Genomic DNA, 17,912 nt, shown 5'->3' with positions numbered 1-17,912 from the left:
ATTCAGATATGTGGATGAGTATTCAGATATGTCGAAGGAAAAGAAAAGTGTATTCGGATGGTGTGAGGAGTATTTGAATATGAGAGGTTATGCATTCAGATATGTGAGAGAAGATGATGATGGCTTGTTCAGATAGCTTGAGGGGCATCCAGATATGCCAAGATGCGTATCCGGATATGGGAGCAAGTATTCGGATATGTGAGATAAAGAAGGAGGAGCCGTATGCAGATATGGGGAAAAGTGAGTTAGTAAAATTAATGATGGCATACATTAATTAAGGGTATGGTGAGGAGTAATGAGGTGAGGTGTTAGGAATGGGGAAAAGTGAGTTAGTACGACTAATGATGGCATAAATTAATTAAGGGTATGGTGAGGAGCAATGAGGTGAGGTGTTAGGAATGGGGAAAAGTGAGTTAGTAAAACTAATGATGGCATAAATTAATTAAGATTATGGTGAGGAGTAACGAGGTAAGGTGTGAGGAATGGGGAAAAATGAGTTAGTAAAACTAATGATGGCATGAATTAATTAAGGGTATGATGAGGAGTAATGAGGCGAGGTGTTAGGAATGGAAAAAAGTGAGTTAATAAAACTAATGATGACATAAATTAATTAAGGGTATGGTGAGGATGTAGTTGTGAGAAGGCTATAAATAAGAGGAGGGAGGCTCGGCTAGAGGAAGAGATCAGAAGAAGAAGCTCAACGGTGGCTGGAGCTAGAAGAAAAAGTTTAGAGGAGATCTGGGGAAGAAGAAGATGTAGCTAACAACAAGAAGCAGGGAAAAAGGTTGAAGAAAATAGTGCAAGAGAAGTTTAATTAAGGCAAGCTCCCTCCCATCTCCTTTATGCTAAAGCACTGCAAGATCCATGAGTTATCTTCTGTTTCTTTGATTTCGTTGCAACCTCTCTCTTTAGCATGAAAATAGGGTTTGTTTCACTCTATTAATCTTTGGGAATGATGTTTCTTGGCTAGGTTTAGGCGTACACAAGATATTGCATCGTCTTGCAAGAAAATGATGTATGGGTTTGATCTGGTTTATTTAGTTTACTGAGTTATAAAGTGTGCATGTTGATGTAAAAAGGGTTAAAGCAAAAAAAGAGTCTATTGAATGTATGAGATGAGTTTATGGAGTCATGTAAGAGTGCTAACGGGAAAAGCGAAAGAAGAGTTATGGGAAAGTTATGGGGCATTAAGTTAAAGTGTTTAAGTTAATGATAGTTGTATGTGGTTAAGGGTGTGAGATGCAAAGCTACTAACTGTCCATTGTAGATTGTGGCAGCCGATGCTGATGGTTGGATGTATGGGCGCTAGTCATTAGCTATTACGATTAGCTATAGATGGACTAGGAAAGCTGGTATTGCTGGTCACCCACCTTGATTTGTGCATATCAAGATGTTGCGTTTGTGTGATGCATGGGGATTGGGTTATATTCATTAAGGGGACATGCTTTGTGTATGGGGATGTGTGTGCATTGGCATGACCCAGTTGGCTTAAGTGCCAACTTGGGTATACTAGGTGAGCATATGCATTTAGAGCATTTCACATGTGTGTGTTCTTATGTGGACGTAGCATGGCCTGATGTTTGGATTATGAGGGCCTTGACATCACATTTATGTTGCACAAGCCATTGCATTTCTTATGTGTTGCATTGCATGGTTAGTATGAGTGGACATGAGAGGTGGGCAAGGCCCACAATGGTGTGTAAGACCGTGGGGATGAGACCCACGGCAACTAAATGTTACGATGATGTATGATATTGTGATAGAAAAAACCAAATGATGTGATGAAAAGCAGATCAGGAATAATGATGTGGTAGCCTATATTAGGCTACTAGAAAGTTTGTATGTGGAACTTGGGCGCCAATGTGTGTATCTTATGTGGGCCCCAAGGACCATTTATGTGGAAGTTACTGTATGTTATGGATTCAGGGTAGAAGCACGTATGGTACATGGCATGTTATGTTACTGCATTGGTTTGATAATGCATGGGGGTAAGAAAAGTTCTAGTTAGGTTTAATGCCTTTCTTCTTATAGTTGCTGATTCTTGTGACACACATTTATGCTGCACAAGCCATTGCATTTCTTATGTGTTGCATTGCATGGTTAGTATATGAGTGGACATGAGAGGTGGGCAAGGCCCACAACGGTGTGTAAGATCGTGGGGATGAGACCCACGGCAACTAAATGTTACGATGATGTATGATATTGATGATAGAAAAAACCAAATGATGTGATGAAAAGCAGATCGGGAATAATGATGTGGTAGCCTATATTAGGCTACTAGAAAGTTTGTATGTGGAACTTGGGCGCCAATGTGTGTATCTTATGTGGGCCCCAAGGACCGTTTATGTGGAAGTTACTGTATGTTATGGATTCAGGATAGAAGCACGTATGGTACATGGCATGTTATGTTACTGCATTGGCATGATAATGCATGGAGGTAAAGAAAGTTCTAGTTAGGTTTAATGCCTTTCTTCTTATAGTTGCTGATTTTTGTGATTCACCCTTGTTGTTGCATCATTTCAAGGACTTGTGTGGCTCGATAAGAGAAGCCCAAAGGCCTAAGGAGGTCGATGTATAGGTGTTGCATACAGGGTTATCTCGACCGTGAAAATTCTGGGGGTGTGCTAGGCCAAGGGATCTAATGTTGTAATCCTCACTAGTGTTCTGATTGATTTATATATGAGAGTGATCATGTTGTAACCATTGCATTTATGCTATGCAAAAGAAGAGTAAGGAAAACGGAAGGTATTTTTATTTAAATTTTAGTTATGGCCTCTTGAATTCGGGGTCGTGACCAGTGGCGGAGCCACATGCAGCCAAGGGTGGGCAGTTGCCCACCCTGGATTTTTAAAAAAAATTATTATATATAATAATTTAGTATTTTTTTATTTTTTTTTCTAAATATTTACCCTGAATTTTTAAAAAATTCTAAATTTTGAATATATTAATTAGTGAAGATAAGGGTGTCTGGTGATTGGCTCTTATTGCCAAAAACCACTTGCCATGATGGCTGATGGCAATTCCCAGGGCATTTATGCGCATTGAGTTTGACTAAAAGTTTAAGTTTAGATTTATGAAATTTGGCCGTTAGATTTTATTGATTTTTTGTGTGTGTTGGTCGATAGAAATAAGGGTGTCGAGTGATTGCCTTTAATCGTAAAAAACGATCAATCATGGTGGCTAATGGCGACTGCTAGTGCTTGTTCAGTATTGGCTGAAAATTAAAAATAAGATATATGAAAATTTGACCCATTTTTCTTTTGTGTATATTAACCTCCCTTGACCATTTTTTTAACTATATTTTAATTAAAGGGATTATTATTTTTTATTTTTTATTACAAATTTGCCAATTACATATTTGAAACTATGGCTATCACTACGAAAAAAATTGATTTTTAGCGGCGGTTTCTAAAATCGCCGCAAAATACTATTTTAGCGGCGGTTTTTTTTAACATTTTGCAGCGATTTTGAAAAATCGTCGTAAAATTTATTAAAACATTCAATTTTGCGTCGGTTTTCAAAAAACCGTCGCTAAATTTAAAAAATAATTAAAAAATTAAATTAAATTTAGCAGTAGTTTTTGAGAAACCGTCGCTAAATTAAAAAATAATTAAATAATTTAAAATTAAAATTAAATTAACATTTGCGGCAGTTTTCAAAACCGTCGCAAAATTCATCAAAAAATTTAATTTAGCGGTGGTTTTTCAAAACCGCCGCTAAATTAAAAAAATAATTAAATAATTTATAATTATAATTAAATTAACATTTGCGGTGGTTTTTCAAAATCGTCGCAAAATTCATTAAAAAATTTAATTTAGTGGCGGTTTTTGAAAAACCGCCACTAAATTCAAAAATAATTAAATAATTCAAAATTAAAATTAAATTGAATTAAATTAATAAAAAGAAATATAAAATCTTAAAAAGAAATTTAAAATTTAATTTAAATTAATTACAAAATCTTTATCTTTATATATAGAAAAGTAGGATAGTCTTGCAAAAAAAAATTTCTCCCCAAAATTTGCATTAATGATTTGCAATTAATACTTATTGTATTAATAATTTACATTTTGTAATTTGTATTAATAATTTAAAATTTTCAATTGTTTTGAAATAATAAGTAGTAATAAATTTTTTTCCCAAAACTTGCATTAATGATTTGCATTTAGTACTTATTGCATTAATAATTTACATTTTGTAATTTGCATCTTTATATATATAAAAGTATGATAGTCTTGAAAAAAGAAATTTCCCCCCAAAACTTGCATTAATGATTTGTAATTAATACTTATTATATTAATAATTTACATTTTATAATTTGCATTAATAATTTAAAATTTTCAATTGCTTTGAAATAATAAGTAGTAATAAAATTTCCCCCAAAACTTGCATTAATAATTTGCGTTTAGTACTTATTGCATTAATAATTTATATTTTGTAATTTACATCTTTATATATATAAAAGTAGGATAGTCTTAAAAAAAGAAATTTCCCTCCAAAACTTGCATTAATGATTTACAATTAATACTTATTGCATTAATAATTTGTATTTTGTAATTTGCATTAATAATTTAAATCTTTCAATTGCTTTGAAATAATAAGTAGTAATAAAATTTTCCCCCAAAACTTGCATTAATTAATAATTTGCATTTAATATTTATTGCATTAATAATTTATATTTTTTAATTTGCATGAATAATTTATATTTTTTAATTTGCATTAATAATTTAAATCTTTCAATTGTTTTGAAATAATATGTACTAATTATTGTAAAATTAATAATAAATTTTAAATATATGAGTTTTTCAACGCTAATTGTTTTGTATTAAATTTGCATGAGTTTTATGAGAAATATTAATAGACAACTTAAACTATTAATTAAGTGATAGAAAATTATCAATTTATTTAAAATATTATTTTTATATCTTTATTCTATGTATATTTATATAATATTAAAATATGATAGTCAAATAAAGTATTTTGCCAAGTATCAATCAACGGTGAATTTTTTTCCTCAAAAATTTGCATTAAATCAAATGTAGTGATTAATTACTTTAATAATTATATTATAGTCTTAAAAATGTGATGTCTTAACAAATTCATAAAAAATTATTTAAGGTTGTCAAATGCTAGGGTTTTTCAATGCTAATTAATAATTAAGGTATCACATTTTTAAAACTATGGAAGAAATCAAAATTCATTTTTTTTAAATTTTGTTATTATTGAAAAAACTTATTCTTACTAATATTTAAGAGTTTTAATTTATATTTATAATTATAATATAATAAATAGAAAATAACGAACGTGCTTAAGTGGAAATATTATAGATTTTATAATATTTATTTATAAATAAATATAATATAATAAAAAAATTTATAAGTATTTTGTCAAGTAACCTATTTAATATGTTAATTATTCTTTAATACATTGAATGACAGTATATTAAATTAAAAGTGTTCTCCATTAACATATTGAATAGTGAATAATTAAGTAAACTTAAATTTTTTTAACATAATTAAAAATTAAAAAAATTATAATTATCAATTTTGTTAAAATTTTATAAAATAATAAATTTATTTTTTATTTTTAAATTAAACTCTCCCATATATCACACGGTTCACCACTAGTTAATTAAAAATTTAATTTAAAAAATAAAAATAAATTTAACAAAATTTTAAAAAATATATAATTTTTTTTATTTTTAATCAATTAATTTTGTTAATTTAATTCAATTAATTTTTTTAATTTATTCCTTTACTCTTTTAAAAAAATTAATTAATATTTTTAATTTGTAAGCACCCCCGTCCGGATATCCCCAACCACCCGGACTACCCGAACGGGAACGCCTACGGGAGGAGAAAAATAATGAAATACCAGACAAAAACCACCCCGGCATGCATACTCAAAGATGAGAGCAACGGAAGCGAAGAAAAACACATGCATGCACTACGGGTATCCCGCTAACACAACGGTCACAAGATAAATAAACAAACACAAACTCCTGTGCCGAAATACACAAGACTCGAGAAAACACCTGGCACAGTACGAAATAATAGAGTAAATTCTACTTAGACATCAGAGTGGATAGGGATTGACGAGACTGCCTGTACACCACATCGACTCTGCAGCAAAAGCTGACTCCCTTGCTCGGACCTACGCTGGCACTACCTGGAATGATGGAAAGCAAAGTGAGTCGAGAGACTCAGCAAGCATAAAGAAGAAAAGGCTGAAGGCTACACAAAACCAGAAGTCTCACCCCAGAATAAATCCCCAGGTACACACAAGTCATGAGACGCTACAATACAATAGTAGGGCATAATAAAAGCACATACCGGTCCTTGGGGCCCACACAAGACACATGGCACCCAAGTCCCATACCAACCTGCCGCTGCCCTGAAAGGCAACAAATATCTGCAACAAACCTGCGCGCGCTATCCCAGGCCGGTACTCCCGTCACCTGTATCCGTCGGTACTCCCGACAACCGAGCCATAGGCTCCCTCGGAACGGTACTCCCGTCCGAGAACTAAATACTACTAGTATCCATGCAATGCACATAGAAATGCAATGGCGTAATGAGCATCAACGTGATACAAGGCGCCCATACATCCAGGCATCAGGCCATGCTCCGCCCACATAGTAAACCACACGCCATGCATATGCTCGCGGTGGATGCAACCTAACCAAACTAGAATGTCCGTGTCCAAGCATACTCAATAAATGAATATCCCAACATGCATCCCGCACCCATGTGCATATCAAATCATGAACAGTAATACAAGAAATCTAATCATGCAGTAAATCACATACCGGTAGAGCTAGTCAACAGTGCCCGGCACCGGTCAACGGCCAGTGACTAGGGGTGTCCACCCGACGGTCCACATCAAGGCCGTACAATAGTCTACCCCAGCGTCACCAACAACCGACCCTTGCCCTACTGCTCGATAGCTCTAACCGAACCATAAATAAATCTAAGAAAAACTGTAAATAAACCCAATAAAATCATAAATAAACCCGCCCGTCTAGGAACCTAGTCCCAACTGGGTTCAGCATCATTCCGAAAGGAATGGGGGCGGTACAAACCCCCTTAGGCTCACAACGAATAAAATTATAGAAACCTCAGATTTAATTTAAATTAAAACAAATGAATAATAGTTCAACCAATAAGGCAATGTGCCGAATTAAAGTAAGGGAAGTGATAAAATACAGGAAATCACGGGGTCTTCCACGGGAATTAAAGATCAGGAAGAGAGGGTTAAGAGCTTGCCTTTACACGGCCGTTTCTTGCTTTTCTTACGCACCCGCTGCGAAGTAAAACGTTCGCTGGCAATAAATAAAATCGCAGCTTAATTAAATAAATCTACCGTGTAATATAAATAATTTAACCGTCTAAAATCCCTCGTAAGCGCACCACAATTAAATCATGTTAATAAAATCCTCGAAGCCAGCTTAATAAATTAAATTTAAATCAAACGACTCCAAATTCCATAATTAATAAACGAGTCGAAACAGACGAAGGGAGGGTATAAAATATGAGAAATCACAGGGTTTCTCCCGGGAATTAAAGAATATGAGGAAAGGATTAGGAACTTGCCTGAAATCAGCTGATTCCGACCTCTCTCAAGCTCCCGAGGTGAATTAAATCATTTCCTAGCAAATAACACAATCGGGACTCAAATTAATTAATTTTAATCGCGTAAAATTTATAATTTAAACGTAACATGCTTCTACAAATTTTTACCCACGTACCTGATCACTTCCCTTGTCGAAAAATCCCAAAATTCCTTTATTTTTTTTTTCTTTATTTTCTTCCTCCTCCTCCTCTTCTTCTTCTTCTTCTTCTTCTTCTTCTTCTTCCCTGCTTCACCCGTGCCTGCAACTCCATTTCTTCTTCTCCTTTCCTTTCATTCTTCTTCTTTTCTTCTTCATTTTCCTCTTCTTCCTTTCTTCTTCTTCTTCTTCTTCCTTTCTTCCTCTCCTCTGTTCTTCTCCCAGCGGCCACTCCTGTTCATCGTCTTCCCCACGCACCCAGGCAGCCTGCAACAGCGCATGGCCGCGGCCGGCCTTCGCCATCCAGCCCTCCGCTGTCGCCGTGCCTGCCTCTAGCCCGCGCCGCCTCCAGCTCCGCCTCCCATGGCCGTGTGCCGCTGCTGCCCTGCTCGGCTGCCATGGCTGAGCTCTCGGCCAGCTCCCATGGCCGCCGCTCCCTCTCTCAATCTCGATTTCTCTCCCTCTCACAATCTCTCGCGAGCTCTCTCTCTCACCCGATCTCATTCTCTTCATCTCCCTCGCCCGATCTCTATCTCACTCTCTGCTCACTCTCTGCCCCTCCCCCTGTCTCTCATCTGCTCACTTTGAAAAATATGGCCACTGGCCATTCCACAGCTTCCACGCACACAAGCACAGCACACACGTTTAATCAAATTAATTGATTTAATTAATTTAATTTAATTTAATCTTTTATTGATATTATTGTTATCATTATTATTATTATTATTATTTTCAGAATTTTGGGATACTACATAATTTATATTAAAAAATATAAAATATAATTTTGAAAAGTAGTGGTTGTTTTGGTATATAATTTATATATGCGATTATATAACAAGGGAATTTGACAGATCAGATGGTTATGCGCATGCACGTGCACAGGGAAAGGTCGCGAGTTCGAAATTGGAGAAAGGTTAATTTCCAGCCTCGCCACGTGGCGCGCGGACATGCGGCCACGTGGCTGGGCGGGCACAAGCGGGTGAGAGAAATTAAAATGTTTAATTTTGTTTTAATTTTAGTTGCGGTTTTAGAAACCGTCGCTAATTTTTTTTTTTTTTTTTAATTTTAGCGGCGGTTTCAGAAACTACCCCTAAAATTAAAAATTTTAATTTTCTTTTTAATTTTTGCTAATCGCCGCTAAATACCAATTTTTTTGTAGTGTATCATGAAGTTTGTTAAGATTCGACTACGTAATTGAATTGGAGATCAATGATTAAATGACAGTCTGTCATGAAGTTTATCAAGACTCAGTTGCGCAATCAAATTGAAATTAATGATTAAACGACAACTTAATTGTATAAATTAAAAAATAGATGTTTAATAAAATTGATAATAATATTATTATGCAACATTATTAAAATATAAAAACACGTCGATTGTATAATTTATTAATATATATATTTTAATATTATATTATTTTTAATTTTTTTATATTATTTAATTTTAGACATAATTTAGAATTTAGGATTTAATTTTTGCCCACCCTGCCTAAAATTTCTAGCTCCACCACTGGTCTTGACATTTTTTTTTTTTGTATTAAAGAACAAAGTTAGGAAGGTTGGTTTGTAAATGGAATCGTCATCCTTATTTCAAAGATTATGTTTTTGAAAAGATGATTGTTGTAGGTATGACATTCCTAAAATCATGTAAGTATGTTTCTTACTTTTTATCTGTATATAAAGCTAGAAATATGAATAAAAGGGCAGGGAAAACTTTTATTCTATCTTTTCTCTATATATTTTATATTTCGATAGAGCTTATTTGCTCCAACAATATTATTGTATTTAACCTACGTTTTATCATATTATGATGGATTTTGTTTTTCAAGTAAGAGATATACATAAGGAAATGAAAAGGAGAAAATGAAACAAATCAATCCCACAAAATTAAAGATGATGGATGTTGGTAAGGACACGTCCAAGTCCCTAGAACATCTTACTTTTTCTTAGCATTTTCTGTATGCAGAAAGAATCAATGAATCATGGTAATATAACCAAAACCATGAAAAGAACAAGATAAACATGCAGTTGGTGAAAACAACACAGTTGTTAGTAAGGAAATATCGTGCCAGTGATGCCATATTGAGCTTTCTTTCGAAAATCAAACCATTCTATTTTTAATGTTTAAATATCAACCTTTTTGTATGTCTACTGAAAAGAAACACTCCGACAAGGTATTTCCTTCGAAAAAAATAATGTTATGAAAAGCCTTATTTATGAAAAGTTCCTATGTTACATAAGTGTCTCTTATAAGGTTAAATTACATATGTTCCTTAGGCCAAATGCCTGAAGTCTCAGGCCAGTCCCACTCCTTAGGAGAAGTGCCACCCTCTCCAACATTTGACAGAAAGGCAATTCTGATTTTTTGTAGTGTAGTCGCAGCATCCATCATGTTGATTCTCTCCTTGGGCAGATCCTTCACACAATCCATGGCCAATTGCAAGACAGATGACACACAATGCTCCTTTGCAGACAAATGTGGATCTTCTTGTTCAATCAAACTGAAATCCATGGCTTCAAGCACTGAGCCCCCATTCAGTGACTGATTCACCCAACACTTGAATCTCATTTCTCCAGCAAACATTTCATCTGTGGGCTTCTTCCTTGTGAATACTTCCATCAATAATACTCCATAGCTGTAGACATCACCGCTTGTGGATACTACTCCTTCCGTTCCATACTCTACACACATAAAAATGCAACCTTGTCCTTGTAGCACCCATTCGTCGAAACCAGGCAAGGATGGAAATGGAAACAGAAAAATTAACAACAAACAAGGCAAGAAAACACAAAATATCGGGAAGCATATTACCTGGTGCCATGTATCCAACGGTGGCCAAGGTCTTGGTTTGTGCCATGTATTCTCCTTTGCCCAGAAGTTTGCCTGTACCAAAGTCACCCACATGTGCAACCATATCTTCTTCTACCAGGATGTTGCTCGGCTTCAAATCACAATGAATAATATGCGTTGAATAGCCATGATGAAGATATTCGAGTGCTGATGCAACATCTATCACTATGTTTAATCTCTGCTGGAGATCCAAAAAACAAGTGTCAGAATACAGCCACTTTTCAAGACTCCCATTGGGCATGTACTCCAAGACCAAGGCTTTGAAATCCACATTACTGCAGCTGGTAATGATCTTGAGGAGATTTCTATGGCGGATGTTGCACATTACTTCACATTCAGCATCGAAACTCTTAAATGCTCCTTCTATCTGCAGATTGAAAACCTTGATTGCAACATTCATCCCATCTGATAGTGTTCCTTTATATACACGGCCAAAACCTCCCATGCCAAGCAGGTTGCTTTCACTGAATCCATTTGTTGCCTGGAAGAGTTCTAAATATGAGACCGCTCGCCATCCAGCACGGCATGAATCTTCTCTAGTTCGTGATTGTGTTTTGACCTTGCGTTTTCTTAGTGAAACAAGTATGAGCACCATAACCACAAGTACTAAAGACGCAACTACAGGTAAAACATATTTCAGTACTTTCACAACTGTTGGTTGCTGAAGGCTTCTAGTTTTGCATGGTGGGACTTGCAATCTAGGTGCACCGCATAGTCCATAGTTGTTCATATACGATTTAGCTGTGAAGTTTGCAAAAAGTCCTCCAGTAGGAATATTTCCTTGCAATCTATTGAAGGACACGTTTAAATGCTGGAGATACCTAAGTGCCTCCAATGAGGTAGGAATGCTTCCAGATAGATTGTTGCTGGAGAGATCCAAAAATTCCAAGTTGATTAATCTACCCAGTGATTCAGGAATAGGTCCTTGTAGGTTATTGTGCGCCAAGGAGAGAATTTGTAATGTCTGGGCTCCCCCAATGGTATATGGAATGTAGCCTGATAACTGATTCCAAGACAAGTCTAATTGTGTCATTACCTTCATATGTTCAACATCAGCTGATATATATCCACTAAGAGAATTTGTGGACAGATTCAAACCGACAAGATCTTTCAGGCTCCACAAGGTTGAAGGCATTGCAGAAGTCAGATTGTTCGAATCTAAATAAAGCGATCTCAGGGAGTTTAGTTCACCCAAGCATGAGGGTATCTGTCCATAGAGGTTATTACCGCTTAGATACAAGTCTCCCAAATTATTCAACAAACAAAGATCATTGGGTATGAATCCTTCCAGCTTATTGTGTTCAAGATACAAGCGATCAAGGTGTTGCAACCTTCCAATTGTTCTTGGGATAAGGCCTGTCAACTCATTGTTATCTAAGAATATGCCCTCCAAGCTGCTCAAGTTACCAATGCCACTGGGAATGTTCCCCTTAATTTTGCAACCAAAAGCCTGTAGCAAGCGCAATGACCTAGAGAGATTGCCAAATGAAGCAGGGAGGATGCCATTGAATTGATTTAGTGATATTGCCAGCAGTTCCAAGTTTCTACAATTTTCTAAACAAGTAAAAAACCTTAATTCCAGAGTAGAAGATTCTCTTGTCAGATTATTTTCAGAAACAAAGAGCCGCTGCAGAAGTCTTAGATTACCAACTGTATTGGGTATAGAGCCTGTGAATGAGTTCGTAGTCAAGTCTAGGATGGTAAGCTTGGAGGCATTGCCGATAGAGCTTGGGATAATCCCACTGAGCCTATTTTGCCGTAGATAAAGCTTTTCAAGATTGGGAAGCCAGAGGCCAAGGCTAGATGGAAGGTAACCTGAGAGCTGATTGTCATACAGGTCAATGATTTTTGTTGCTGACGCATTGAAGATTTGGGAAGGAATTGAGCCAGTTAAGCTTGCCTTTTGAATACTTAATATATCAAGATTAATATTTCCAATTTCGTCTGGTAATGCACCTGCCAAGAATATTATTAGCTTGCTTGATCAGTCTAACTCTAATAAAAGAGAAGAGAGGAGTTGAAAGTCTTATGGATAAACCAGTTTCTAGTGGAACAGATGGATGAAAGATAGCGGTGATGAAAAAAATAGCACTACCTTCATATCTGCAAATTGCAAAATAACCACTATCTGACGAATTAGTGAGAATCATGTGTTGCTAATGATATTTAACTTCCCTTCTGCATGTTTGAATGTTCAATGCGTAAGTTATTTTCTGCTGTATCTCTATCTCCCTGGGTATTCCACAAATCACAATTTTATTTAAAGGAGCTCTCAGAAACAGAGAATTGTTTTGACAAGCAACAAAGATTTCTACCCAGTCTGCAAATAAACGTAAACTGGCATCTGTGTGTGTGTCTGTTGGTATTCTTTATGGAGAAAGAAGAAAACGGATGAAACTAATTTTTATTGAGTATTCAATCATTTATTTATACAACTCATTTAAATAAAAAAAATATATAAAAAAAAGACAGCCAAATCTGCTGCACGTTACATAATAGAAAAATTCCTAAAAAATAGCTAGAGACTAGATCAAGCTTAACACAACTTTGACAACTTCAATTCCATGTCAGTATTAAATCCTAACTTATTTAACTATTTCAGCAGCATCACAAGTCATTATTCAACACTCCTCCTTGACTTTGAGGGTGCAAATGCAAAACATTTTAATTTTGGCATGTCTTGGATATAGCATATGGGCATTTTATGGTTTATAGTTATGAGGCATAGGTATCGTTATGGGTTTTGGGGTATAGGCATTTTTTGGGGGCATAGGCATGGATATGGTTTTTTGAGTAGAGTTAAAATAACTCCTCCTCATGTTGGTCAGCAGCAGCTCTAGCTTCTCCTTCTTGTTGTTGTGATCTACACACAATTGTGATGTGACCTAATTGACCACATTTGTTGCACTTTACATCGGGCCTCCACCAACCTCCACCAACACTTGTGTTGTGGATAATTGGTTTTTTTGCAGTATGGGCAAGGTGGATAATTTCCACAATTGTTGTTTCCAATATTTGCAAGCTTCTTGTTGTGATTCCAAACCTTTTTTTCACCGCTTGTTTGTGCCTGCAAAGTTCCTTCGACGGCTCTTCCTATCCTCACAAGCCATCTTTGTTCTTGAGCCTGTAAAGCATTAAGTAACTTTGCTAAGGAAATGCTTGATAGATCTTTTGCATTTTCTAGAGAAGAGATGATGACTTCATATCTCTTTGGAAGTGTAACAAGTATTTTTTCAATGATTCTTTAATCAGAAAAATCCTTGCCTAACAACCTCACTTTGTTAGCAAAACTAAGCAACATGTCAATGTACTCCTTCACAGTTTCTGACTCCTTCATTCTTTGCATTTCAAACTCTTTGATCAAGTTTAACACTTGCATATTCTTCACTCATTCATTACCTTGGTATTTTTCTTTGAGATGATCCCAAATGGCTTTTGCTGAAGACAGGTTCATGATTTTTGTGAAAATATTGGGAGAAACTGTAACATACAAGTAAGCCATGGCTTTAGCCTTCCTTGTCTTCCTCTCTTTGTGAATCTTTATTTGGTTCACGGTTGGATTGGTCGGCAAATCAGCGACTTCGAAGTCTTGCTCAGTTGCTACCTAAAGATCTTATGCCTTGAGATGGATTTCCATTTTGATAGCCCATACCTGGTAGTTGTCGCCACCAAATATTGGTGTTGCCAGCATTCCATGACTTGATTTTGCTTCCATTTTTGCAGATTGTTGGCTTAAATGAGTGTTTGTGAACGTGCTTTTCTTTTTTTTTTTCTTTTTTTTTTTTTGTTTGGGTTCCTCACAGATCTCTCAAGATATATAGGCTCTGATACCACTTTGTTGGTATTCTTTATGGAGAAAGAAGAAAATGGATGAAGCTAATTTTTATTGAGTATTCAATCACTTATTTAAACAGAAAAAACATAAAAAAAAGGCAGTCAAATTTGCTACACGTTACATAACAGAAAAATTCCTAAAAAATAGCTGAAGACTAGATCAAGCTTAACACAACTTTGACAACTTCAATTCCATGTCAACATTAAATCCTAACTTATTTGACTATGTCAGCAACTTCATAAGTCATTATTCAACAGTGTCCACTCCTATGTTAGCCTATTCAATTTGAACTCACAAATAACAGAAAGTTTCTTTCATGAGCAATGAAGAATTCTATTCATTTTGCGGATCAACCTAATACCAGTGTGTCCGTGTATGCATGTATATTCATTTTGTATGACAATTTAGCATAGGGAAGAGGCAAGGTTTGTTACCCTTCCTATGCTAGCCAGCATTATCTGAGGACACTCTATATCCTGCTCCAACTCGTCTTATCTCCAAGAAGGCTCTGGTATAAGGTTGATTAGGTTAACATTTATAAAAGCTAAAGGTTCAGAAGTACCTGTCAACTTGTTACCTCCAAGATATAACTCTTTTAGAAATGTAAGGTTCCCAACTCTCTTAGATATGGTGCCTGTGAAATTATTGACAGACAGGAACAACACTCGAAGTTGTCTGCACTCCCACAAGGCAGGCGGAAATTGACCAGAAATCTGATTCCGTGAAAGATATAGCGCTTCAAGAAAAGGGAGATCACAATGAATGCCTAGGGGCAGATTTCCAGACAAGCTGTTGTTTGAGAGATCAACTTTCCTCAAAGAAGAGATGTTGAAGATAACGGATGGTATATGCCCTGTAAGAGATCCATTGGCTACACTCAGTACCTCCAAATTGACAAGCTGACCCATCTCCAAGGGAATTTCACCTGCAAAGTTCGCCAAAAGAAACATAGAAGAGAGTCTTTAAAGCAATTTGTATGTATGCAATTACATGTAGAGCCTGAAAGGAAACATGCTGAAGAGATATGCAAATCATTTCTCTACTTCACTATATCCAATAAGTAAAGTAGAACTTTACAAAGAAAAGATGGAGGAAATAGAAATGAAAATTGTGGAAGCTGTCATTAAACAACAGATTGTGTACCATATATGATTTACACTTTATTCTAATATGAACAAAGTTCTCAAGAATATAAACAAACAAACCATGGGCAACGACTTTATAGAATTAACCAGTAACAAGCTCAATAAATCTGAGACTACTACCAATAAAATGGACAACCATAACGCAAGTTTCCATCATTACGAGGTATGGGAAGATCAAGTTTATTCAGCCTTACTTCTGGAAGCAAGGAGGCTGCTTTAATGCTTGAACTGTGACTCCTACTAGGGATGAATCCTTCCCATCTTCAACACCAGAAAAGGCAGTCTGTCAAAACTTCTAAATTATCCGAAACCATATTGCGTTATCTATATGACTATTTTCTAATGATCTCCAGTTTCTTTCACACCAAATATGGGTATGGCACGAGTAACTTAACCTTCAAGGTTTCAAAATTAATCATTGCTTATTAAATCATCAAAATTAATCTTTTGTGTTTATCTTGCTGTTTTCTCTACTAAAAGACACTCTTAAGGTAATTGAGATTGAAACTTCCAATATTAAAGCATTTATAAGAACACCACCATGCTTTTAGGAGAAACACAAAAGAAGAAGGATCTGAGCACCAGTAGGGGTTCCTTGATACAAGGAAAAAAGTATGTATAGATAAAAATAAAAAGTGAACAAGTTTCATGTTTGTCAGTTCAGGAACACCTCATCTGGACTATTCAAATTTTGGCCAATATCCTAACAAGAAGGCATAGAGAGCGAGCGAGCGAGCGAGAGAGAGAGAGAGAGAGAGAGAGAGAGAGCAATCTTGTCCCATACTAGCACAACCATACCTTCTAAGTTGTTATATCCAATGTACAATTCCTTGAGCATGGTCACGTTGCCAATTTCGCGAGGTATGCTGCCATTGAATTCATTAGATGACAAAGATAAATACCGAAGATCCCTGCAATGATATAAAACGGATGGAATCTGTCCATCAAAGCGATTCAAGGAAAGATGAAGACCTCGGAGCTGGGGAAGATGATCACACATATTTGCTGGTAGACTACCATCCAAGCTGTTAGATGTGAGGTCAATCTCTTGTAAAGATGACATGCTGAAGATGGCAGCCGGTATGAAACCAGTAAGCTCATTATATTTCAAATCCAATGATTTCAAATAGGAAAGATTACCAATCTCTTGTGGAATTTTTCCTTGTAGACGATTGTACCCAATATTCAATGTCTCCAACTTTGAAATGTTTCACAGTGATGCTGGGAGGTTTCCTGTGAAATTGTTCTCGTAGAGAAGTAAGTTCTGTAGTTGTGGTAAGGCACCAAACCAAGATGGTAAACCGCCGCTAAAGTTGTTGTACCCGAAATTAATATCTTTTAGTCCATGCAGATGACCCAACTCCTCCGGTATAGGTCCATGAAAACTGTTGAAACTAATGTCAAGCAAGGCAAGGAATGAAAGATTACCCAGTTGTGGAGAAAGGGTGCCTGTGAGACCCATATCCGATAGATTCAAGGCTGCGACCCTCTTCTGTTGGCCTATGCCTATCCCACAAGAGACTCCAAACCAGTCGCAAACCGAGCTAGAACTGGTCCAATTATCTGCCAAAAGATTGTAGGGATAAGAACTGATGATTTGGGTTTTGAAGGCAAGAAGAGCAGACTGATCTGTGGTTAAGTTAGTCCTAGCCAAGCAACGAAACAATGAATGATTCACCAACAACAACACCATAGCTGCAATGCACAAACTAGTTTTCTCCATGATTTCTATAGAAACCTCAACCTCGTGAATGGGAAAGAATGAGGAATTGGTGAGATTGCAAGTCTATAAATCATATACCCAATTCCTTTAGCAGCCAAAAAGTCTAACAACTTTCAGTTCTAGCTCTATTAGTCCTTGGGGGGTGTATCGAGTTGTCTAACGATATCAAGCACAGGGCAATTAATACTCACCAACTACTAGTCCCACAACAACATGGTGCTACAAGACAAGAATATCCACTCTAAATTTAACACCAGTTGATGTAATGAAAAAGAAATAAAATAATTTTAATTCAGAAGAACATCGTCTAGTAAACTAAACGAAAACAAAAATAAGAAATATTTTCGATACGAAATGAAAATAGGAAAATAAATTATTTTTCAAAAAAAAAATAGAAGATTTAAAAAATATAAGAATTTTTTTATAAATATAATTTTTAATATAAAAATTATATATTATCACACACAACACACCCATCCACTTCATCAGATCTCTTCCGTATTTCCTGCCTTGGAAAGCAATCTCCCCCCCCCCCCCCCCCCGCCCCCCCCCCCCCCGGCGGCGGTTGGAACAGAGCCCTTCACTCTCTCTCTC

General features: G+C 36.0%; 1 protein-coding gene across 2 annotated transcripts; it reads right to left on the bottom strand.

Moving 5' to 3' along the window:
* Nucleotides 1–9,950: 9,950 nt before the first annotated feature.
* Nucleotides 9,951–17,407, bottom strand: LOC127807201 (receptor kinase-like protein Xa21). Of its 2 annotated transcripts, XM_052344875.1 has the most exons (4): nucleotides 16,394–17,407; nucleotides 15,013–15,375; nucleotides 10,577–12,571; nucleotides 9,951–10,446 (listed from the first exon to the last, which is right to left on the bottom strand). In XM_052344875.1, exons 1-4 carry the CDS (start codon nucleotides 16,656–16,658, stop codon nucleotides 10,025–10,027), a joined length of 3,045 nt encoding a protein of 1,014 aa, XP_052200835.1. In that variant the 5' UTR covers nucleotides 16,659–17,407; the 3' UTR covers nucleotides 9,951–10,024. The 2 variants fall into 2 exon arrangements, with proteins under 2 accessions (XP_052200835.1, XP_052200836.1); XM_052344876.1 differs by lacking the exon at nucleotides 16,394–17,407 and having other exon boundaries at nucleotides 12,711–15,148.
* Between the last annotated feature and the right edge of the window lie 505 nt (nucleotides 17,408–17,912).

Source organism: Diospyros lotus, chromosome 8 (genome assembly GCF_014633365.1).
Source record: "Diospyros lotus cultivar Yz01 chromosome 8, ASM1463336v1, whole genome shotgun sequence".
In the NCBI taxonomy this organism is placed as follows: Eukaryota; Viridiplantae; Streptophyta; class Magnoliopsida; order Ericales; family Ebenaceae; genus Diospyros; species Diospyros lotus.
Note: the sequence above shows the minus strand (reverse complement) of the source record. Positions and strands in the feature narration are given on the sequence as shown.

Bases quoted from the DNA above. Each gene is read 5' to 3' on its own strand.
- LOC127807201 (XM_052344875.1), bottom strand. From the start codon at position 16,658: ATGTCATCTTTACAAGAGATTGACCTCACATCTAACAGCTTGGATGGT. The intron at 15,376-16,393 runs GTATGGTTGTGC...CGAACTTTGCAG, and splicing joins TGGATATAACAACTTAGAAG to GTGAAATTCCCTTGGAGATG. The intron at 12,572-15,012 runs GTACTTCTGAAC...TATTCTTGGCAG, and splicing joins TGGAGGTAACAAGTTGACAG to GTGCATTACCAGACGAAATT.